At 42.0% G+C, this 25799-nt stretch overlaps 1 protein-coding gene across 1 annotated transcript in view; it reads right to left on the bottom strand.

The window, feature by feature from the left end:
- Positions 1-25799, bottom strand: part of MCTP2 (multiple C2 and transmembrane domain containing 2) — a 103405-nt gene that overhangs the window by 74457 nt on the left and 3149 nt on the right. The window contains exons 3-8 of the mRNA XM_005426048.2: positions 22265-22327; positions 21039-21147; positions 9730-9872; positions 8842-8918; positions 7599-7710; positions 5666-5701 (exon numbers count right to left, since the gene is read on the bottom strand). Coding sequence (XP_005426105.1) covers positions 5666-5701; positions 7599-7710; positions 8842-8918; positions 9730-9872; positions 21039-21147; positions 22265-22327 — 540 coding nt within the window. The remainder of the gene's footprint in view (positions 1-5665; positions 5702-7598; positions 7711-8841; positions 8919-9729; positions 9873-21038; positions 21148-22264; positions 22328-25799) is intronic.

Here is a 25799-nt window from a genome sequence, read left to right on the forward strand (position 1 = left end):
CCCCACAGAGTCTGCTCAGCAGGTCTGGCACGTTTCCTGTGCCTCGTAGCACCAAAGAGCCCCTCTGTGCTTGCTCTGTGGCCACCTCTCCAGCCTCCCCAGGTATTTGGCAGGCTGTTCCTCTGACCACCCCGATGGAAATCCCAGTGAAACAGGCAGTGTCTCAGATTCCACTCACAGTTTCTGGAAGGAAGCACGTCTGGGGAAAATCAGACGTGAGGTAGACCCACAGACCCAGGCCTTCAATGAGTCAACTTTAGTGCTGCCTAGGGAAGTCTGCACTATGGAAAATGCCTCCCAGGTGACAAGAAAATGATATTGCTTTATTTATTTTAGACTTACCTCCTCTCTGATACCCCACACCTACTCATTTCAAACTGATTTACACAGAGCTAATTGATTCAACTTCACAGCCTCCCTCTGAGCTGGCAAAACTACTGCAGAGCAGAGCACAGAGGAGCACAGCCCTTAGTCCAACAGAGTTACTCGGGCAAAACAAGCACTGAAAAAAAACACCCCAAACACTCTTCCTTGCCACCAGCCAGCCTTTTAACCTGCCTTCATGATGAGACCAGAAAAGCCAAAGCCCTGGTCAATACTGGCCAGGAAATGAGGACACAACTGCTTAATCAGTGACAATTCTGAAGTGTTTTACCTATTCAGCTCTCCCTTTTCTGTTACCTCCCAGGCTACTGATGCCTCCACACTTGGGTACTGCAGCTCCTCCCCAGCTGAACCTGAGCCCTTTCCAGCTGGGCTCCCACACTGGATGCCAGGTCCTTCAGGCCTCTCCTGCTATTTTTTCCTGTAAGCTCTCTGCTCACACTCTGGCTACATCCCAGGCCCAAGCAAAGGTGCCTTGCTGAGGTACAGAAAAGTTGGCTGAAGCTGGGATCAGGCTACAGGGCTGGAAATTAAGAAGCACATGATTTATGATGGAAGCTGGCACATGTCCCAAGAACAAGGCACTGGACAAGCTTGCTTATTCCTTCCCCTCATCGTTTCTGCAATCAAGGTAGACTTGAGACCAAAATTTGAGGGTTGTCTCTAGACAAGCTAGAGCTCTGATTTTGGCTGGGCTCTGTGTACAAAAAAGCAGTAACACCACAAAGGTCACCTTTATGAGCAGTTCACTGCTGTAAAATGGACAAAAACTGGAACTAAAGACATCCCTCAAACAAGACAGCCAGGATAGAAAAAAACAGCAACAAAAAAACAGACAATAAGGACAAAAATATCCAGAGATCCTTATTCCTTAGAACGAACTAGATGCTTTTTAAGCTTAAGAACCCACATCCACTGCAAAATCTAGAACTGTAACTCATCAGATAAGTAATCTCTGCAGCAAAAGTATGGCCTGGTCATAAAGCAGGATCCTGCCACAAAAGGAACAGAAGATGGTTCTTCTCCCAACTTAGAAAGGGAGAAAAATTTGCCCAAAAAGCATCCCATAGCTCTGAACAGAAAAATTAAAAATCAGTGTTCACATCACCACTCTCAAAATCTTGTTCCTGGTTTCAAAATTAATAAAAAAGTTTCTCACACCAACTTTCAATTTTTTATCACTTTCTGGTTCTGGTTTAAAAAAGAAGAATGAGCAGGTGGGCTATATTCTGCCTTCACAGAGCCAAATACAAGAGCTGAACAAGAATGACAGAGCTTTGGAGGGGAAAGAACCAGCTCATTGACCCAGCTTCACAAAATCCTTTAGGAGCTCCAGTCTCCCTGATAACTCCATTTGTCCATAATCTCCCTCTATAGGCACCCAGCAAATCCCCTCTGGTGCATCAGGGCTGCTTTCAAATCTGTCTCTTTTCCTGACACACACATACATGCCCCAAGTTCAAACTTGTTTTTGAAGCAATAAAGAGATGCAGAAAAATTGTACATTTAAATGACACGGCGAGGTGGCCAAGTGTGAAGTGAGCCCATCTCTCCCATCCTTCATTTAAAAGGATGAGACAGGACAACAGAAAGCCTGCTGCAATCCCTGTGAAGAGGTCAACGTCAAAACTGGGCCACGTAATTTGCCATTTGAGAAAACAACAACACACAAATAGGAGGACTCTTCGGACCTCTCCTCATTAGGCAGAGAAACCATATCCGCAAGAGGCAGTTTCCCCTTGGGAAAGAGGAGAGGGCAGTGGAAAGGCAAGTGAACCAACACGAGATTGGCACCACGACGTGTGACCCCGTGGCGAGCGAGTCCCCGCGCTCCGCGCTGCCCACGGGGGATTGGGGGAGAGAGCCAAACACAATGAGGCAGACAAAAATGAAACCTAACAGCCCACACAGGAACACACACACAAAAAAAAGATAGGACAGTGAGGGATTTTCCCCTGCGATGAGATGCTTGAGGAGCCCTTGGGTCCGGCCAGCCTTTCAGCCAATTTATTCAATCAGCTTAAGCTATCAAGGTGGCAATTCTGTCGCTTTTGTTTCAGGACTGAACTGCTGCAGGTCAACCCACCCCAAGCAGACCTGCTTATCTGCCTCCTGGATGTTCAACACTTAAAGGTTATTCAGCTGTACAAATGCAGGAAAGAGCGTGCAGGGCACTCAGGGTGAGACTCAAGCCACCCGGGACAAACAAGGGTAGTGAGCATCAGCATGCTGGGCTCCAGCAGAGAGCTACCAACTCCCTCTGTGCCCCAGAAAGGAAAGCAGAACAGAGGGGAGAGCATGTCAATACACAGATATGAGTGAATACATTAATGCTGCCTAACAGCATCCTCTTCCCTTTGCAATGCCACCCTCCATGAGGAAAAGAAGAAAGCCACACTCTTGAAAACAGCTCCCACGGAGGACAATGCTGTTCTCAGCTCCTATGAAAAATGAGGGATCTGAATGTGCTGCCCATGTCTGGGGAATCTGCCCAAATATGCAACGATTCCCTTCCAGCAGCAGTGAAAAATATATACTGTGTAATAATCAAGAGACACCTAAATCATGCAGTTCAACAGCTCTTGCTCCAAAATGATTTAAAAGACCATACTGAGTTGCTGGAATCCTTCCTGTATACTCCCTGTAATAACCATGAGGCTACTGAAACTGGAGATCTTGTGCTGACACTGTTTTTGCTGTTGTCTGAAACACACCTTTTTCTCCCAAAATCAAGGGAGCTCAGAGAACACACATGAAGAGAGCACAGTATCCACAACAGCCCACGTGAGCCCTGCTGCCAGTCTGACACAGAGCTGCAACAGGTACCAATGCCATCAACATTTGGGGTAAATTTGGGAAGTCAGCAAGAATCCTGTGATTAATGTGAAAAGACTCATTTAGGACACTGATGTGCCAAATCTGCATTAAGACAACATAAAATGGTCAAATTAGAGGATAATCAGATTTCTTTCATGTAGGCAATACAGATTAAAAAACAGCTGTGAAAGTTATATTCATTTTGTCCATCCTTAAAATAAGTCATTTTCCCTGTATTTATAGAAGAGGAAAAGCTAAATATTACAATAGGGGTCAGCTGCAGTTCAGCACATTAAAAAAAAAATCCCAGGAAAACTATTTCAAATAGAAAACTTTTATTTGCCTAAGCCTGGAGAGAGGAAATTTAGATGTTGCTCAAATGGAAAGTATACTGTGTTTTCCTCCTGCAACACCCAACCAGAGTCAGCTCAGGAGCCAAAAACCAGACAAGCTTGTGTATCCATTACAGAGCTCTCTCCATTTCCCCTGCACTCCTTATTCCTGTATCTTTATCTCGTCCAGCAGCATTGTTTTCTACCCCATCATACTCTCTGGCTATTCTTCCATAACCTCTTGTGCCTTCCCTAGACACCTATATTCCCCATGCACACAATTTTTCTTCCAGCCTTTATGTTCTGCCACAAACTGCTAGTACTGCTTCCACAGAGCAGAGTTTCCTAACTAAAGATGGTTATTGATGTACAGTACTAGTGTTTTAGTGCACTAGCAGAATCAATAAACCAGGAAATACTGCTTTGTCAGATTTTTTCCAGCGCATGCTGGGAAATATTTTTTACTGCCTTTGGATGGTCACAGAGGTTTTCTTTAGAGATCACACTGGAGCATGAACTGTGTCTTCCCTAGGAAGAGCTGAAGCTCTCCTACCCTCTAGTGACTGGAACAGAACAGAGCACAGGGTTGAAGCTTTTTTTCCTTTTAAACAATACTTTCATGTCTCCTAAATCAGCACTATGCTTCAGCATCTCCTAATTTTTATTTTGAAAGGTGGTAAGGTACAAGACAGAGTCTTGAGAGCTGAAAGGCTGACAGCTAAAGGTCCAAAAACATGTATGTAAAAAAATTATACAAAATGCAATGAGATATTGCATAAAAGCAAAAAGAAAAACCAAACAAAAAACTCCTAAACAAATAGGGAAAAAAGGCACCCCAAAGCTTCCAGTAATAGCAACCAAAACAGAATTTTGACCATTCTGAAGAAAAAGAACCTGAGTTTAAAAACCCAACTCCCTTTCCCAGGTCCCAAAGCCAACCAGCATCCAGAGACAGCTGTGTGAGAAAGTTGGGGATCAAGCAATGCTGACCGAGCCAGGGCACAGTAATTTCCAGAGTTTTAGTTAAAAACTGAAGTGATAAGCTCTTCAGTTTTTCCATCACTGTTTATCATGTGGCATTCAAGCATTCCTGGCAGCTCTCTGCTCCAAGCACTGCAAAATCCCTGCAATCAGAGCTCCAAAGGCTGTACTTTGCACTTCTTCTATTGACAAAAACATTCTTGCTGGCACAATACCTGAGATGGTTGGCTCCTCTACACAGCACACCACAGTTGTAATGAATAAAACAAGAGGAGGTTAATGATTCAATTTATTTAGGCACAAACCGATAGTTACAGAGGGAAAATATCATGAGAGCACACTCATCTTAAGAGCCAAATTCTGCTTTTCAGAGACTGAGACTGTACAGCTCTCAAGCTGGGTACTGGGGCTTGCAGTGTCTGTAGCATTGTTATTTACTCAATAGCAAATTAAAGCTTTACAGAACACATAAAAAGCCACAGTCTGCTTCCTGAACAAGTTAAAATCTAATGCAAAAATGATACAGGAATATAAAAGTAATGGAAGCCTGCAGGGATCCTACAGGAGACCAAGGGAAGCAAGCTACACGGACATGTGGCAACACACAAATCTTGGAAATCCTGCTACAATGGAGGTAATGAAAACTCCCTGCTCAGCCTCCATTCCAAGAACAAAAGGAATTTCAAAACCCACAGGGGCAACTGGAAGAAATACTGCCTCACAAAATTCCACCCATGGTGAGAGGCAGCCCCAAAGACAGACGGGGATCCAGGAGAGCCTCGTTCAGCTCCCGCACCAACCACCGTCCGCGCGTTCTGAAACAACTCAAACCCTCCACAGCTCCCCTCATTTTGGTTGAATTTACACCCCTGTCTACTGTACAGGAAGTTTTTCTCTCTTTCTACAGCTCTTTGTGAATGGGGTCTTAGGTTCACTTGCCACTAGATACTACCACAGCACCTACAATTAGAAAACAACAGGAATTTCCCATCACGATGAATAGAAAAATCAAGAAAGCAAAGGTTACTACAGCCATCATATTGTGACAGGTCGCCTCTACACTTCTGAGTTTTCCTTTGTTTAGACTTTTTCAGAGAAGGGCACAGATTTTGGAAGGGGACCTTCATTTTCTTAAAAAAAAAAAAAATTACCTTGGATGAAGTTCTTTTCTTTCGACTTGACCATCTCTGTTCATGAGATTGTACCAAAGAGAATCCAGGGAAACGAAACAGGTAAGGAGTAAAATGGGGAAAGTATTTAGTAAAATAATTCAAACAGAAGCTTGTCAAATGAGTTAGAAAAGCCTATTACAAAATAGAGGGCTAAATCTACAACTACATCTCTACCTACCTTCCCTGCTTCATGGAACATAACAATCAACAAACTCAAAATACCTGCATTGCACCAAAAAAAAAGAGGCAATAAAAATAAAGTAATTGAGAATAAAAAGTGGAGGGACCCAGAGCCATTAGTAAGAAACATGGCTTATACTTTTGGTGCCATCTGGTTCTACAGTAAGCTAATTTAAAAAGAGGGAAAAAAATCATCTTGCTGTTAAGTGCTAATGTGGACAGAGCTATTTCACTGTTCTGACTCCTTTGGAAATGGCTGAGCAATCTGCATTTGAAATATGAGGGCTTAAAACATTGTCTTTTAAAAAAATTACACTGTGCACCAGCTCTTCTATCATCTACACTCTGAATGTTAACTAAGCACCCAAGAGTACCAAAAGCTGCTGTTTAAACCAATAAGCTTTGTTTCACTGGCTAGGTCCACTTTAGCCTAGGCCTTAATAAAAATCCTAGAATTCCTGAGGTTCTCCTGACTAAACTGACTTTTTTGCTTATGTAACTTCACATTTTTGCTTCACCCCTTCCTGCAATTCAGTAACACATGCCAACAATGCTGATTGTACAAGTGAGAGGGGAGTTCACATTCCAAATAAAACCCATCTCATATTATAGACATATAAATACACCATTATTTTAAATATTGTGATTAAGCTTTCAAATAATCACACAGTGAGGTAAAATTAACTCTATCATTACCTTATTATTAATTAAGGCTTTACAATTCTCAAAAAGGCATCTATTTGAAAAATAATAACGAACAGCAGATATTCCACATTAGCTTCTTCTCATTTTGCTTTCCAGCCCCTTGAAACATTTATGTTTCTATAAATAATCTCATTCAGGCTGGAATGCCATACCTATAATTCACTAAAGTGCTGTAAACAGCAAGTTTCATATTCGATTTTACAGAAAACTTGTAGAAATAGTTTCTCTTAATATGTATTACATATATTTAAAACTGGGTCTGGTTTTTAAGACAGTCCAAGTAACTGCCTGATCTTGGGTATTCTCCACCCCTTGCTGGTCAGGAGCAAGATTAGTTCACCAATATTTGTGTACACACTGTGTAAAACACCAGGAGAAAACTTTAAAAATAGAAGTAAAAAAGCCGCGTGCAGGACCTGAAATTAAAAAAAGCTATCAGCTTCAGTTATGGTGTTCCTAGTCTCTGCCCATCTTCTCTGGGTTTCTAACATCACTAATCACCACATTTCTGCATCAGGAGCCAAGTTCAATTAACCCAGTGAAGAAACTGTCAGTGGGAAGATCCGGGTTTTACAAGCAAGCAACCTCCTCCTCTCAGCCTGGTGCTCCTCCACACGACTGGGGCAGTTTAAGTCTTAACATCCAAGCTCAATTTTTGGATTTCAAGTGGATAAGTTTTCTCATTGTTGTAAAAAAAAAAAAAAAAAAAAAAAAAAAGGAACTATAACAGCTTTTCTTCAGCCTGCCCATTGCAGTGCTGGGCACATACCCAGAGCACAGGGAGCTCTGCCACAGTGCACATCACAGTGACAAGACAGAAGCATCCAGCTACAAATGTCTACGCAACTTTAACCCAGCTAAATACAAGACTTTTTTTTTTTTAAAGTTATGCTCTATCTCGATTTCAATATTGAGTCTCAGAGGATGAAAATAAAGGTGGCATTTCCCAGTAAATCAGATTATGCCAGCTCTTCTTTTCTCCCCCCTACAAATTCCAGCTATAAATTTGATTTCCTAAGCCACTTACATTTCTCTTGAAGTCTCCTTGCTTGACTGCTAGACTCAAGTTTAATACAATCACTCCCATGTCATCTTCTAAACTGTTGGGATCTTCCAGTTTTAAAACCTGTTCAGTAGTTCTACGAGGCAACAAAAAAAAAAAAAAAGAAAAACAAAGAAGTTGTGCATTTATTGACTCCAGTTAACTCGAGTTGATTATTAAAGGTCAGGCTGAGCTGTGCAAATTTCAGCTCCTTGTCTGAAATTCCCAATATTGAGTTTAAATGTTAAAATGGGAAATCTGGAGAGTTCTTTCTTGGTTCTGACAAAATACACCCCTCTTTTAATAATGCAGCACAGTGTTCCTAGAGCACTGCTCACTACTCACAACTCTCCATATGCAGGTACACACTGAATTAAGTTACTACTACCTCCACTACACAGAAAAGAAGAGTGACAGGGAAACTCATCCAAGTGAATCTTCTAATATTAATGGTTTGTATTTGACTCCAGAGATATTTATTCTGCCTGCTTTTAATCCCCTTCCATGACTCTGTTCCCTTGCTGAAAACAGGAATGCTGGTATTTACCTGGTGGCACTATCTCATGGACAAATTAACATTTCTAGAAATTCAGATACAACAGCCACGGGAGCTACAACACCCCCTGCACAGGGAGAACTCATTTTCCCCCTAAAAAGTCATCTCCCAGCAAGGAAGTATAAAAGAAACAACTAAAACTTGAATTCCTGGCTTCCAGCTCCACACTGAGCCCAAGCAGCAGCAGCAGCAGCAGACAAAAGGCACAGGGCTTGCCTCGGCACTAAATCAGGGCCAGATGCAGCTGCTGCAGGCAGGGATGGATGTGGGGGAGGCTGGAAAAGGGGCGCTGGTAGCTGGAAAAAACCTCCTCAGCCCCAGAGAAAGGCACCCTGTGAGGCTGAGGGCAGGTCCCAAACCTTCTCCCCCCTCTTCCTTCTTCCACCTCTACAAATTGTGCTGGTGTAGCTCGCCCTAAACAATGCTGCACACAGAAATTCTTAGTCCCAGAAATGGGATCTGTCCAGGCTGGATTTGAATCCGCTGCATATCACCAAACAAAAACGTGTGCAGAAGATTTATGTCAAGTGATTTCTCTTGAAATCCCCACTCTTCTATCAACATAAGTTTTCATAAATAGAAAAATTTCTAGCCATAAAAAAAGCATTTCACCACTTCCCTCTGTTTCTCAATTAAGCTGCATTAATAACCTTTAATTAAATGAACTGTTACCTATTGAGTTCAAGTTCAGTGAGCGCCACAGACGCTGAACCCATGAAGTCTGAAGAGGTTAAATCACGATCGTACACCTGGCAGCAAAATAAGACAAATATTTCCAATTTTCACATCATAAGCCAGTTTTATCCCAGGCGATGAAAGAACAGATATTTTAAGCCCTTTCAGTTCAATTTTGTATTTGAAAGATCAAAGCTTAGATATAATTCAGGGATCACTTTCCATCTCCCTGCTTTAATTTGTATTTTTAGCTAAATATTTAACCAGCATTTTGAAAGTATCTTCTTAATATTATGTAAACAGAGACATGTGTGCTGCTATGGATTGTGCCTGCTCCTTTATACTCCACAGGACAGCATAATGAAATGCTGCACAAAAATCAGGTACTTGTGCTTACAGATGTTTTAGCAATTAGTGCTCACAACTGGTAGCTTGTGGTTCTGGTAACTGCAACGTTACTCACAACCAGAAAAGGCTTTGCTACTTGTCACGGCTGCATCCCAGGTAATAATTCTGTGCAGCCCAGCCAAATTGCCCTCCTAAAACGTGCTTCTGAAACTGCCCTTGGTTTCCCTGAGTTTCCACAAGCATGGGGGGAGAGAGAGAGGGAGAGAGAGAGCAGAATTCAGCTCCACGGCTTTAAACAGATCCAGTCAAGGAGTTTTATTTCAAACTTGGGTTTTTGCAGACGGAAAGCAAAACATGCAAGTAAAACCTGGGAAAGACATATGTGCATTTTAATTTGAAATTGCTGAAGCTCTTAAACCGGATTGTGTTTTACGCCGTGCTGCTACAGCGAATAAAAATCAATATGTTTCTAAAGTTGAAAATAATTGCTTAAAAAAATATTGGGCAGTCTTTCAAAAATCTGAGACCAAAACTTACCTTGATCCAGAGGTTTTGATCGAGGGTCTGTATGGGCAGCACAACAGTTTCATCCCAAACTGGGTTGAGGTTCTTGTAGACTACCTTACTTTTGTAAAGAGTTTTGCCATTCAGTTTAAACTTCACGTACGGGTCACTTGTACCTGTGATAAGTAATTAAAAAATAGATTAGCTTCAGCACTGTATGCAACTCCACAACCTTAAATTATATTTTCATAAAATAATTAAAAACAGTTAATTGTAATTACAAATACATGTATATACTTAATTACCTATATAAAAATTGCTCATTCATACAGGAAACCTACAGACAGAACCAGAAAGTTGCCTGAAAGCAGGCAACAAAAAAATCTTCATTGCTTGCTTGTTCTCTGTTGTTTTATTCTTAAGAATATTAATTGTTGTTTAACAACTCTGTTAAAATTTTAATTTGGTAAAAGAGCAAAGAGAAGCAGCACTGAAGCACTATTTACAGGCCAACTAATGACACAGTGGAAGAGAGAAACTGTGATCCTGTGACTAGGAACATATTCAAAGGACCCAAACTCCAAAGCATCGTAACTGGGATAGGAGCTCCAAGGAAACCGGTAACAATAGCTAAAATACCCGTCAGGATTTCATCACTGGTGTCACTTTGCCAATTTACTTAAAACCCAATTTGAGGTTTCAGTGAAAAAAAAATAGCAACGTTATTCATCAGCTCAGGATGAAAAGCACACAGAGAACAGACTCTGCAAAAACAAGCACTGTCCAGGTAACACGTTTTTTAATCCAAGTGGCACAATTTGCCAGGGCAATAATGTCCCCTGTTTTTATGGAGCAGATGTCCATGGACAGAGCGTGAGGCTCGTGCCACTCGGCAGCAATAGACAGACTTGCATCTGTCAAAGGAAAACAGAAGAGGGAATCAACTTTTTGTTATTGTTATTAAACTGGTGGCATCTGCACCAACACCAACCACCGTGCAGGACACCGGGTAAGAGGGGGAACAAGGCACAGGGAGGATTTAACTAGATGATGGTTGATTTAGTTATTCATACAGACTCTGCAGAAAAAACCTTCACAGGCTGCAAATAAAGGGGAAAAAATCAAACTGAGATATAGCAGCATCTAAAATTAACTGAGCCTAGGTGCCATTCACCTGTCATATCCAATATTTTCTGTATTGTACATGATATTTGGAATTAAACTTCCCTCCTAACAGTTGAATTTCATTAGAGGGGTAACAGCCAAGGTGGTGGTCCTGGCTGGCCCCAGCCTGCAGCGAGGGCTGCTGGAGGAAAAGACTGATTTCTACAGCAGACTTCAGAGTCAGAAATAATCTGAACCTGTCCTCCCTGGTTCCCACTGGCCTGACAAACACATGGCAGTCCAGGATAACCCAGCCTAAAAGCAATACTCAGTCTTGCCAATGATTTGGTGTACTTGTGAGGATGTGAAAAATCCGTATTTAAATATCCAAAGCTCTCATCAGTGTTATGTGAAGGCAGACTTAAACACAAGAAAAAACAATCATGTGTAAGCATCTATTTGGAATTACACAGCATTGTAAAGAACTGTGCTCCTGGGAGACAGACATATTTCTAAGAATTACAGAAAGTTTTTATTCTGCTTTAATTTCAAAAGGGAAGAGTTGTGCAACCTGGTCCATTCTGTGCATAAAGTGTGTTTCACTCCCAGAAGGAAAATATCAGTTGGCTTTCCAATACTATCTGCAGCTGATCCTTTTTCTGAATAATAATTGTTGAAAAAAAAATCACTTTTTTTTTTTGGTTAAAAAAAAGCTGCAGACTTCTTAAATAGAATTTTCTTTTTCTTCTCCTCTAAGAGAGACTAATAATAAGGGCCTGATGGAAAGCCAGGAATGTCAGAGGGCAGCTTCTCATTGTTCCCGGTGGGTTAGGAATAGACCTTTCCCTAAAAATTTCTCAGAACTATGATTATACTCTTATACAAAGCATCCAGCTTAAAACCAGCACAATGTCCAGGAGTGGGAACACACAGATAGATCACAGCCCCACAGTGTGGGGGGGCAGCAGTCCTCAGAAGATGCAGAATTAAAAAATAACAGCACTGAGCTCTTTGGTGTAACTTCTAAAAGATTTTAAAAGGAAAAAAAAAAAAGGCAAAAAATCCCCTGACTTTTATTTATGGGGTAAGCTGGACAAAGCTGCATAATTAAAAGTAAGAATAGTAATAATGTCCACAACCTATTCTGTGCATGAAATAGCAACTGGCCAAGACAAGGAAAGCAAGTGATGAAATGAAAGCACGAAGAGACGATGGAGGCAGGTGGTTTATGGCCATAACTCATCTGCTTTTGGCACAGAAAACCCATGAAAAAGGACAAAACCTGAAAAGAGAGAGAGAAAAATAGGAGATACAGAATAAAAGCAAACAGCCAGCAAGTTCAATACCAACAAGCAGAAAACTCCAAGCCCTTTCTCTGAGGATGGGAAGCAAGAAGACTATAGCTAAGTAAGCCTCCCAATTGCATTATTGCTCTGAAAAGCTTTCCAGGTTGTTATACAGCAAAGGAAAATAAAAGGTGGGGGGGAAGAGAAGGGCTGCCCAGCATTGCTCATGCATGCCAGGCTTTAGCAATCATTCTCATGTATTTATTTTCAATAAACTCTTCTTTTATATTTACGCCTATTTATATATATAGAAACATACATATATAAAAGGACTTTATGTAAAAGGAATATATATAAAAAAATTAATATATGTAAAAGGAAAATATATTTTGTTTACATAAAAATATATATTGTACATTTAAAAAAAAAAAAGTGAGGGAGGGGGAAGCTATAATAAAAAGAGGCCTTTAATTAAATAAGATTGCCACTCCGGGATCAGGCCTTCATGCTTGTCAGCTTACTCTCAAAATAAACATCTCAAAGCGGGGCCTCAGTGGTGTCACTTACTCCAGCAAGGCAGCCTGGGTAATCCCTCGCTATCTTGACAGCTCCATAATGTTCCAGCGGCTTCACGGGTGAGCGGCGGCACCCGCGCCGCGGAAAATATTAATGCGGAGAATTAACGGCCAGAGAGAGGGGGACGGCAGCTTACAAAAGCCAAACAAGGCAAAGGTGTCAAGTTAGCACCAGTGTTAATTGTGAGGGAAAATAATTGTGGTGGGGAGTCCTGTGGTGCTCGCCTGTCGGGCTGTCACGGGGGTGACATCTCAACTAGGCGGGCGAGGGGTGGGGCGGCGTGGCTGCCGCGGCCTACAAACGGCCACCATCCAACAGCAGCTGGATTGTCACCTAGGTGGGGGGACACAGAGCACCTGGCAGGTGGTGGTGGTCACTGGGGTGAAGCTGGTGGAGAAATGTCAGGATGGACGTGGCAGCACAGGACCAACTAGGGGCAGGCCCTGGGGGCCAAGCACCATGGGAGCGCGGCTGGCGCATCCTACAAACAACGGGATGGCAGCTTCATGCCACCCAGCAGCTGGATTGTCACCTAGGTGGGGGGACACAGAGGACCTGGGAGGTGGTGGTGGTCACTGGGGTGAAGCTGGTGGAGAAATGTCAGGGGTGGATGCGGCAGCACGGCCTCCAGGACCTACGCCAGGTCAGGCTCAAGCAGCACAAGAGCATGGCTGCCGCGTCCTACAAACAACGGGATGGCATCTCCATGCTACCCAGCAGCTGGATTGTCACCTAGGTGGGGGGACACAGAGCACCTGGCAGGTGGTGGTGGTCACTGGGGTGAAGCTGGTGGAGAAATGTCAGGGGTGGATGCGGCAGCACGGCCTCCAGGACCTACGCCAGGTCAGGCTCAAGCAGCACAAGAGCATGGCTGCCGCGTCCTACAAACAACGGGATGGCATCTCCATGCTACCCAGCAGCTGGATTGTCACCTGGGTGGGGGGACACTGAGCACCTGGGGGTTGGTGGTGGTCACTGGAGGGAAGCTGGTGGAGAAATGTCAGGGATGGACGTGGCATCATGGCCCCCGGGGCCTGCCCCAGGTCAGTCCCAAGATGCTGATGTAGCCTCTCTGCTCACACAGTGTCTGGTTCTGGTTTCCTTTAAGACACCCCAGATTGCATCCAGGTGACCAAAACAGTTGACAGGGAATGAGAAATAAGCCAGGTGGGCAAGCGTCTCCTGATGGGATGAACAGCACAAACTGCAAATTACTGACTGCATTTGAATTCAGGGCTTGAAGCCTTCTGGATTCAAGCACAGAAAGACGTCTGGGTCTATTAAAAGCTATTTATAAGAGACAATCTACAATCTAGGCAGAAAAACATAACTTTTTTTGAAAAGAGCCTAGTGATGTTAGAGATGAACCAGTCTAAAAAAAGGGGATTTTGTTTATAATCTTCTTTTAACTGTGACAGAAATGGATAATTTACTGAAAAAGCCAGACCAATTAAAAAAATTGGTTTTTAGCATCCATTTCCTAGTGAAGGCAACTGAATCAACAACTTTTAAGAACGTGCATGCAGGCTCTTCTGAAAGCAAGGTCTCATTCACATCAGCTGTAGCAGTATAAACAGGGGGAATAGATTATTTTTAAAGCCAGTTGAGAATTTTGCCCCCAAAAAATATCTCTGTGGTGGGGAAAGCAAGGTTCTTTGAGGTTAATTTGTATATTGTGCAGTGAAACAAGTAGATTCTCACACAATAAAATACATGGACAAAATATATATAAAAATATAAGATAATCTTCTCCTCAGCCTAAAGCAAACCAAATAAAGGGTAAAAAGGAAAACTGACCTCTTAAAAAAAAATCATTCCATCAGCTAGACCCCATGAGAGAAAAAACATTCATCTGGACAGTGATGCTCCTTGGAATTCCTTTGCATAATACCAATTTCATTTCTATTTTCTTCCACTAGCACTAAAAAGCAATGAGTACAAGCAGACCAGACATCACCTAAAACCTGAGAAATTTTCAGTGAGCAAAAAGTTGTTGGGACAGAGCAGCAGGAGAGGGTTTAGTAGCCCAAGAAACTAAACTGTTAAAGGTGTTTTTAAATGGATACTGCTGCCCTCTAGCAGCTACCGAGAGGTGGATCACATCCATTGCTTCAGAACGAGGGAAAAAATAACCCAGCAAACCCAGAAGACCCAATATAATTTCAAGCCACACACTGTTTTATGGGAGCAAACTTACTGGAAATGTAGCATATGAAACAAGTCTCGTTCCATAAATAAATAAATAAAAATGACCACCAAATTGCCTTAAAATCTTGAAAAAAATCAAAGAGCGGTGTGAAATATAACCTAGACCATCTTAAGTTTTGGTTAAAAAACTAAATTTTAATCTGAAGAAGGAAATTAAGGATTTATTTTATAGGCATGTAAAGAATAAATACCTGAAAATCTTCCTAGAAATAGAATTACTGGAGTTATTTACGACAAGGAATAAAAGACATTCTAAAATAGAACACACATTTTTCTTTTTAAGTGGAAAACCACTACATCCTTGCAGCAAAACAGCCGAGATCAAGGCTTAAAGAGGAAACCAGAAAAAAAAAGTATTCTACTGGCAGGAAATTCAGGTGATTTTGGAAAGTTTTGTCCCCAGCTAGGTTTACGTGGCCAGATGGAAATGAAACATTGCTTGGAAACAAGCAGTCCCAATAGGTTCCAAGGGAAAATAAAACCTACCAGAAAAAGAAAAATACACACAAACCTAAAAAAAAAAAATTACCACAAAAAACCCAACAAACCAAAAAGACCAGAGAAGTGTGAAGAAAGTGTGCAAACAGTTTAGGGGAAGGTGAAGGAGGGGAAAAATTGCCTGAACTTAATAGAATGAAAGATGCAGATATAGCACTTTCTACTCAATACACTTCAGAAACACCAGAAAAAAAAAAAAGTACAGGAACTGAGAAAAACCTACCCAAATGCCACGTGACATGCATTAGGGACATGTGACATAAAGCACAGAATTGTCTTTGGTAAGAATTAGTCCAACTGAACACTCCTTTAGGCACTGGCAGAGGCTCCAAGAGCTCCCTGGAGCTTTCTCTTCCGCTAAACAACCCCAACTCAGCATCATTTCTTGTATTCTGAGTCTTCACCCAAATAAAAATCTTCTCCCAAGGTCCCAGAAAGATGCAGTGTGAGCTGCTAATGCAGGCAGGTGCCCCCCAACACTCAGCTGTGACAACTGATGGAGCTAGAACAGTTTAAGAAATCTGTTTTTTAAACTACAATTCTGACACAAGAGTCACAGGGTGATCTCTGGGCCCAAATATTCTCTTCCCATGCTATCATTCCAACATTTCCTAAATTAACAAGGATGGGAAGACATAGAAATTGCTTTTGTTTGAACTCCTCCAGACACATAAATTGCTTTTGTTTGAACTCCTCCTGTTTTTCTGAGGTTCCTATCTCAGTGCATTCCTTTCCCACACCAGTGCAGGTAGGATGCTCACAGGGATCACTGTGCCCAGGGCAAAGTTTCAGGCACTTTGCACTTCCAGAAACTGGGCTTGGCACAGACAGACACTCTCAGCACAAGCCCTTATTCACATCAAAAAAAAATCCAAAAAACATCCAGAGAAAACATCCAAACGAGTGCTCAGCACCATCCAAACTCTCAGCATTTGTAAATTAGCCATGATTACGCCTTTCAAAAAGAAGTGTGAGAAGTTGCCTAATACATGGCAATAATTAATAAATCTGAAGGCCTAATGATCTAATTGCAGATACCCTGAAAACAGAGAAAGTCTAAATTAATCAGCGTGTTTGCAGAGAGCAATTCAGCCTAATTGCTCTGAGCATTTGCTTTCCAAACAATTACTTGCTCTAAGCTGACAAATACCCAGCAGAGCACACACACATCCCTTCCTCTGGCACTCTGGTATCAGCACAGACCCAGGCAGTGAATCACAGAATGATAAAATACCCTGAATTGGCAAAACCCACTGGGATCACCAAGGTCTAACTTGTGGATAGCCCAGAGCTATGAGTGGTGGGTTCCTGCAGGCTCACTGCTGCTGGAAGTTAAAAATGTGTATTATTCCACAAGTTTCTTCCCTTTTATTTTGTCCTTGGGAGGCTGATCTCTGGCACAGCTCACAGGGAGCCCCCCTGGGCCCTGTGGCAGTGGGGGCTGTGGGATGTGAGAGCAGAGAATGATGTGCTGAGGACAAGGAAAGCAGGATGCACCCACGGAGGTGTTGCATCTTCCCCCCTTGCTCCTTTCACACTGCCTCCATCATGAGAGGAAAACCAAAGTGCAGCAACAGGAAACAAATGAAACGTGAAAGGAAGAAACGGAGACGGGGCACAAAGGTCCCGTAAAAAAGATCTACAAAACACAAAACCAGGTAGAAAAGAGACACACACAAAGCTCAGGCTGGAACATGTGGTTAAAGGGGAAAGAAAAAGAAAAAAGACACCAAGCACAGCCACATCACAGAACTGTGTTTCTTGTAACTACACTATTTAACAGATGAAAAATGAACTTTAAAAGCACAGGATTTGGAAATGGGAGGGGCTTCTCACCCTCACAGGCACCCAAAGCCCAGTTTCTGTTTATTCTTACAGCAGCAGAGCTGGGTTTGCCGCCTGAAGAAAGGCAGCCCTTCCTTACAGCTGTGGCATCACTTTGTTCACTGCTCTGGAAGGGTGACTCCACCAGGAGCAACATGCACAGCCAGAGCATCCCAGTGTCAAAGCGGAGCAGGACCTTGGAGATTTCTTCAGGTTGACTCAAACAACCATGAGGCATCACCCTGCCCTGTGCAGGTGAACCAGCAGGTGGAAATGGGCTCCAGCCTCTCCCAGCTCAAAGCATGAAGTTGGACTTGACAAAACAAGGGTCAACAAGGCCCAAAAACCACTAAGGTTGCACAAGATGCCAATACTTAGAGCACCAGTGATTTTTTTTAATCCCAAATGAGATACAGAATAATCATCTCTCTGCTCTGCCAAGCTGCTCCAGCGCTCCACAGATTTTTAATCAAAAAAATACATTTCTTGCTGTCTTACTACCTGCAGTATTGAAACTACACAGATGCAAACTCCTTGCCATCACTGAAACACATCCAGTAACAATAATATCACAAAATACATAAAAATCAAACTTTTGGTGCTGTGTATGTACACACATACACAACCTTCAATGTTTGGCTCATCCCCTACAAGAACTATAAATGTAGGACCCATGCACTGCCTAACATTGGCCCCAAGGGTGCACACAGGTAACATGCCAAATTTACCATCTGCTTAGGCAGTTTCTGCTCTGTGACTGGGTGAGACTGTAAGCAAGTAAATCAGACTCCAAGCAACAGGTAACACCTCTCTTACCCTGCATCCCCAGACAGGACACTGATTTTGACCCAAAAAAGGAGTTTTTGGAGCTTCTCTACTTTCCGTCAGAACTAAGATCCTGCTCTAGCAGCACTTGGATTCCTTGGCTGGGGCACATATGTTGGGTGTTGCTGTACAGAGGCTTTTTCTTTCATTTATCCTTCAAAAATAGATAAAAGAGGAGAAGAAAGCACTGAAACTCTGATTTATTTTTTCTTTTCTACATTGTTGTGCAATTTAGAAGAAGCACATGCATCTCTGAACCAGTCCTGGGCTAATGCACCCTCTCTATAGACAGCAGTACAAGGAGAAGAGCTGCAGAAAGTCAGGGGCTGGAGAGACAAGAGACAGATAAAAAGAAAAGTAAGAAGTAAAAAGTGAAAGGAAAAAATAAGAGCAGATGTTAACAGGATTAATATTGTGAAGAGGAAAAAAAATGTAATGAAAATCTGGTAAAGTGAAGAAGAAATTTATATCACAACAAAGGGAACATAACCTGGAAAGAGCAGTACATAGTGAGGCAAAGAGTCAGAAAAAATACTGGGAAAGTTGGAAAAAAGTGAAGTCTGCAGTTCTGAGTGGAACTCCTGCTCACCTTTACTTGGCCAAGCATAATTATTCCCAATTAATAACTTAAGCATATAATGAGTAAATTCAGGGAGAAATCTGTGAATTTGATGAACAGTGCCAGGATGGTTTTTAGCAATAGCTGTTTCCAATGTCAGAAATATCTCTCCTTGGTCACACAACTTAGATTTATTTTTACATGTACACACAGATAAATACTTCTTACACTGGGACAAAACAGAGGCAGAAACAGACTGAACACGAGCACAAGAGACTTTACTCAGCTGCCAGGAGAGGGCATCACCCACCCACACTGCAGCCCCTAAGCCTGAGCTATTTAAACTGCTGTAAAATAAAATTATGGGGAAAAGTGCAAACATGAGAAGAAGGCAGGACACCGCACTTAAATACCATTTCCTTTATCTTTATGTAGATAAAGAAACTCTCTCAAAAAATATAAACTGATGGGTTTGATGACTGCTTTGAGATGTTTTTCCAGACAAATCGCTGATTGCATAATAAATGAAAATTAAAATTTAGGAACACTACAAGACTTATTTTAAACCTTATTTAGGCTAAAGATGCGGGGGCATAAACTCTCCACTCGGTCTGTGTGAATATTTTGCTAAACTCAAATTATTCAGAGCACACTGATATACCCCAGCACAGCAGCTCTAACCAGCACCAGGGTGGGGGGAGAGGAGGGAAGTCTCACACTCCCAGCCCACAAGTTATCTCTGGGGCTTTCTCACACTGAAGAGATGAGCAGAGCTGACAACCTCCCACTTTCAAAGGCACGTTGAGAAAGCCCAGTGGCTGCAGGTCAAGCCCCAGCATCACACAAAGATGTCACATAACCAGAGTGACAGCAGAGGCCTGTAATGATGGGCATCCACTGTGGGCTGTTTGTTTTTTTAAGGAGCCACCACTGCAGCATGGTGGTGACTGATGAATAATCATTAAGGCACTGTTTCCTCCCCTCCTGCTGCCTGTGCAATAGAAAGCAGCAGTTTTACTGGAGGAAGCATCCCCTCACATACTCAGTTTACTAAATGAGAGGTCATTTGCCACAAAGCAACCGAGACTCACCAAAAGGGAATTTTTTCCCCCTTATGTTGTTTCACTATGCTGTCCAATGCTTTTCTAAGACAAGCATTTGCTTTCTTACACAACAAAACACAGCCTAGAGCAAAGTATGCTCTGTCTTCTCTAGAAATACTACTTTGCTGGAATTGCTCATTTCCAGCATCTTTTTCCTAGGAGCAGTTGGATGTGTCCTGGCTTGTGCAGTCTGCTAGTAAAATCTGATGAACTGCTACACTGTTAGGAAATTCAGGCTTTTGTATAGCCAGTAAAGATCTTAATCTAAGTACTGGTTCACTCCTTCCAAAAACTGGTAGGAAAAACAAACATACACTCAATCAAAAGTTACTGTTTTGGGAAGCCATGAAAAACCAGCATGGAAAAAGTTAACTGAGATACCAGAGAACAGAAATCCCAGTGAGCACCTCATGTGAAATCAGACAGGTCCCTCCAGGTGCAAACCTTCAACCTTCACAAGCCTTTAGGCTGTGCAAGTTTATTTTGTTTAAAACCAAATGAATAAAGCCCATGGCTTCACCTCAAAAGAAGCTGCTCAGACATTTTGCAAGACAAAACTACCAGAACTGTTTCCACATGCAGGGAAAAAAAAATATGAAATCAAGCCTGGACGTATGGAAGAGCTCTCTGACAGGTTCAGATGGAAGGTCCTGCCACAGCTGCTGCCTCAGGGTCCTACAGGCTGCACAGAGCCTCTGGCAGGGCAGCTCTTCCTCCACAGCAAGTGACTGGCTGCTCACAAGCATTTCTACTCCCTCTTTCAAAATCCCAAATAAAAGCCAGGTTAAGGGAAGGCATTTTCACACCTTTTTTTCCAGGAATTCCCTGAATATTTTTACAATTTCTTTGATACATCATTTGAGGGTGGGTTTTGGGTTTTTAGGATGCTATCATTGCTCAGTCACATCCCAGGTTAGAGAGGATTGTTGGCTTACAGACCTGCTCCTGTGGTTCCTCCTTTTATTAACATCTTTGCAGATAACCCCAAATGCACTCCTAAGAGCAGCTCAATCATTTAATAAACCTCCAATTATTCTTTGGAGGGTTTTTTTAAGCTCAAATAGAATTCCTTGCAGTTCCTGAATAGGTCCAGGTGCTAAGGGCAGCCAAGAAGGAGCTTTGCAGCTGCACAGGCAGAGGGCAGCTCCCTCCCCTGAGTACCCAGGGTGGATAAACCCAACCTCTGAGTGCCCTGACCTGCAGGAGAGACACAAGGCCATGGCTCGTTGCACTGCAGATAAGCAGCCAGCTTGCTGCCAAACAGATCAGCGATAAAGGAGCGAACAAAGTGATAAAGTGTGTGATAAAGTGTGTGATAATTGGGTTTCTGCAGGAAGCCAGAGGGAAGGTGGAGCTCACCACAACGATCCCTGATAACCAGGTTCCGGCCTTCCTTCAGGTGGATGGTCAGCAGGTAGGCAAAGGGGCTGGGCAGCTCACTCAGGCAGTCGTTGGCTTCTTCCAGAGCCTAAGGAGAACAAAGGAATCAGTCACACACCTCTGGAAGCAGATCATGAGTGAGGCAGGTGTGCTCCTAGTGGTGCTGCAGAGATAAAGTTCTGCTCTTTCCTTAGGGCAACCTCTGACAGAAAGGAAAAAAAAAATTGTTTCTTTCCCAAGCTTTCCTTCACTATGCAAGCAGCTAAGTATCAGCATCAAGTACGTTCAACAAAGCACCTGAAAATGAGTGGTGATGTAAGAATCACAAATGCATGCACAGGTTTTCCAAATCCTATCAGCACATTTTTATCTGAGCTGTTTCTTGTGCATTCAGAGCATCTCTCAAGTTGGAAGAGACCCTGAAAGTCCTTTGTATCCACCTGATAATCTCAGGAGGAAGAACACATCTCACACAACTGCTGAGAGGAGAGCACAGCACCTCTTGGTGCAGCTCCAAAAGAGAGAAGGCCAGCGGCAGGCAGTGCTGGTTGTGAGCTTTAGCAGAAGCAAACTCGAGAGGATTTCTGCTCCTCAGAGGTGCTGCCACACGGTAACACAGCTCAGCATCATCGTCCTGCTGGAACACTCGCTGAAAACAGCTCTGGACAGCACTTGAGAGGTTATCAGAGGGCAAAGGTAGAGAAGTTCATGCACAAAGCAAACATGTTTTACATGAGAAGAACATGTCAGAACTACCAGTGCCTCTTCACACTGCCCTGAAACTGATTTTGCTATCTGTCAAAGCCTACAGCTGCGTTACTTGCTGTATTTACTTTAATCCAGTTTGTTCCTACACTCTTATTTGAGTATTTATGCTGCTGCTCTCATCAGTTACCAGTGCAAAACAGATATTATAGAATACATCAAAAAATCCTGAACGTTTGAGTCTATTTAAAACATCAGCAACCACTTTGAACTACTAAAAACCCAAACAACAAAAACACAAACCCACCACTAAATAAACAAATCCCCCACAAACTGAAACTCCCCCACAAACTGAAACACCCCCACAAAAAACCCCAACACACTGGGCAAATCTCTAGATGGGCTCTTCACCTGATGAGTTTTTGAATTTGTAAGAAGCAAAGAACCTAAATCTAAAATAAATTGTGCTTCTGATCAAGCTTCAAAATGACAGGACTTACCATTTGGTCATCAAAGTTTTGAGATGATAGGGAAGAGTCTAAATCCATTTCTCCACACGAGTACTATAAAACAAGACACAATGAATTAGACAACAATACAGGAAAGAAAATGCTCCTAGCATCAGACAAAAAATTACTGATACATACGTGTAATGAATGAAATGCTCTTACTTATGCTTCTAGATAATTTAAAATATATATTTCTTTTTCCTATTTTACAGTAACTGCTCTTAGTGTCTTGAATTTAATCCAGGAAAAACAAGCGCCTCCTTCCAGCTAGGAATAAATTTCTTCTCCTCCTCCCCAGCACTGGGTGCTGAAGGTTCTTATCACAAACTCTCCTGATGTCTGAAGGTTGTTGTGTCTGGCAGCCGGCTGCTCTTACTTGACCACAACTTCTCCTTCACCACACAAAAAGCAAGTTCCACTTAAAGGTTTTTTAAATCGTTTTTTAACTTGGTTTGGTGTTTGGTTTTTTTGGGTTTTTTTGTTTTGTTTTGTTGTTGTTGTTGTTGTTTGTGTGGGGTTTTATTGTTTGGTTTGAGTTTAAAATTAAATTGCTCAGGGGAAAAGTTAAGAAATTGTCAAAGGGAAAGGTGTCCTTGTTTTGGATGAGTTCATTTTCCTTCTAGTAAAAGAAAATGGTTTGTTCTGTTTTGGATTTAGGGCGAGAAGAATGTTGATAACACACTGATGTTTTCAGTTGTTGCTGAACAAGTACTGTCCCTCTGCTGAGGAACTGGCTGGATATCAGTCAGCAGGTGATAAACAATTGCATTATGCTCACTTGTTTTGAATACTTTAACTGTTGTATAATTTCTATTAAAACAATTATTTTAAACATTATATCAAATATACAATTAATATATTAAATTTTTAGACTTTTGTGTTATAATATCTTTCTATTATAATACACAAAATATTATTAAAATAATAATATTATTCTTCCTTATTATTCTTCCTTTTCTGTCCTTTCCTATCTTTATCTCAACACATAAATTTTACCAATTCTTTCCTGCATATGATGGTTCCCACCAAGCAAGGAGTAAGAGAGAAAATGTGATATTTAGCTGCCTGGTGGGTTAAACCACGACAAAAGAGAAAATAAAAATACGAGAAACATGTATTTCCCCCAACTTGCTGCAATAACTGGAAGACCCAAAGGATTTTTTAGGAGAGGAAGTCAAACATTTCTTCCTAAATACTGACTCATCCAACACTTTGACGATACAGTGGCCCAGCATCGAGTTTGTCTGAAGTGATTCACCAGCCAGGACATCTCTGATGCTCCTCTGGCTGCTCCAAGAGCCCACGACCATCATTTCAGCTGAAGAGGACCAAGGTGCCTGGGAAACTCCTCTGGTCTGATGCAGGGCAATCACAGCCCGTTCAAACACAAAGATTTATGCTAAGGGCAGCCTCAGTCTGCAGAAACGCACGCAAGGTGCAATTCGATCCTCATGTGAAAGGGTGGGAACATCCAAACCTCTCCCAATGAGAGCAGCATTGTGTGCAGCACCACAGAAACATTTAAAAGTCAACCAGCTCCTGCACCAAAGTACATAAATCTTGGCTGTATTGACATGCTGCAATAAACATAAACACCTTTTGTGTAATTCTTTTCCTCCTCTTCCTGCAAATACATATATTAGATATCAGGAAGTATAGCAATCCACCATTGCAAGGAAGATTTCCCTCACACGACAGACAAAATCTAACTTTATGGTTCCCACAGTAATCATAACTTGGCCACCTTGCAAAAACACATTAAAAGTGGAAAAATTATCATCATAAAGAGCAGCAGAAGAATTTTCTCACACAACGGAGCTGAGTTACAGCTGCTAGGGGAACCCTAACTTTGAATTTTCTGACTAGTATGCATAAAATCTCACTCATGTGCATTAAACTTAGTGTTTCTTGGAGTCTCTGGCTTCACAGGAATCTCCTTCAGGCACCATCATTGGCACTGGTAATGCTCTCTCTTTACAGCTTGTTTTACACAGCACTAACATGGGATCAAAGAACTGCATTGAAATTATAATAATTTTAAAACACTGTCTTGGCTATTTTGATATTTATTTTAAAATTACCCTCAAAATTATGATTTTGTTTTTATTCTGTTTTTTGTTTACTTGCATTACATCCACAGATATGGAACAATTATCATTTTAAATAGAAAAACTTGGGGGTTTTTTAATTTTGGCTCCACATAATATAAATTACTGTAATTCTAGGTAGATAACTGCAGTGAGATCACTGAATACAGATAAAAGTCTTAGTGAAAACATGGTCCTGAAACCTTGATTTTATCGAACTACAGTGACACTTCTCAACTTTAAACAAAAGTGGGCACACCCAGGGGGCTCACAGCCCCAAATATATTTGCATGAAAACAAATCAAGCAAGAGTAGGTATGAATATACATAAATTGAAAGTTCTTCTTGACAAGCGTTCCCACCTCTGCCTCCCCTTGGTTTCTGCAGAAGAATTATTCAAAATACAAAACCACTGAGTGCATGTGCAACAGGACAAGGCTTTGAGTTGCCCAAATTCGCCCTAAACCAGGACAGTGACTCACTGCAAAGTGTTGGCAAGGAGATAAAGAGATATCAGAGCACTTCAGCAATGACACGTGGCCATGGACAAAACCCAATGGCAAAAAAAAATGGCATTACAGGAACCTTTTACAACCTGAATCTCACAGGGATTCAACACAACTTCACCTGCTTCTTCAGCCTTGCCTAGCTGGGTGCAATGGGGAACAGAGAGCAAACCTCTCACAAATGGGAAAATGGTGTTTGGGCAGAGCCTTGGTGAAGATGGGCTGTGCTGAGCTCTGCAGGGGAGTTCACACAAGTGAGAAAACCACAAGCACATGCTGATCTCATGGTATCGGGTGGCCAAAGACAACCAGGAAATGAGTAGGTGGCATGTGACAAGCAATTCAGGGGGGAAAGGAGCTCAGCCTACATTTCTGCTTTTTTTAGTTTGTTTTGTTCCAGGGATCTGCCTTCCTTCTGATTTACCTCCCTGGGCAGGGAGTGATGCTCACACAAGAACAATGGGAACTCTTGTGCTCCTCAGAGCAACCCCACCCAGCATTCAGGGACCAAAATCCTCTGTAACAAACTATTCCCATCCCAGGCACACAAGTGTATTTGTACACACAGTACAAACCCAGAAACTGTTCAATTTAGTACAAGCAAAGCTGAATATTGAGTTGTCATAGAATCATAGAATATTGAGGCTTGGGTTGGAAGGGACCTTACACATCAAATAGTTCCACCCTCCTTGCAATGGACACCTTCCAATATTTAATTTGTTTTTCACCAGATTCAATATAATTAAATTTGCTCAATATTATTTATTTCCACTTTCCTTTGCTTCACTCTCTCCTTTTATTCTCGAGGAGAAAGATCTTTATAAATTTCACTGGAGGCAGATTACAGTAAGGAAGCATATTCACACAGAGAGATGATTTACCATACAAGTAAATACCAAATTATTTATACACACAAGCAAATACAGAAATACA

This window comes from Geospiza fortis, unplaced genomic scaffold, assembly GCF_000277835.1.
Source record: "Geospiza fortis unplaced genomic scaffold, GeoFor_1.0 scaffold330, whole genome shotgun sequence".
In the NCBI taxonomy this organism is placed as follows: Eukaryota; Metazoa; Chordata; class Aves; order Passeriformes; family Thraupidae; genus Geospiza; species Geospiza fortis.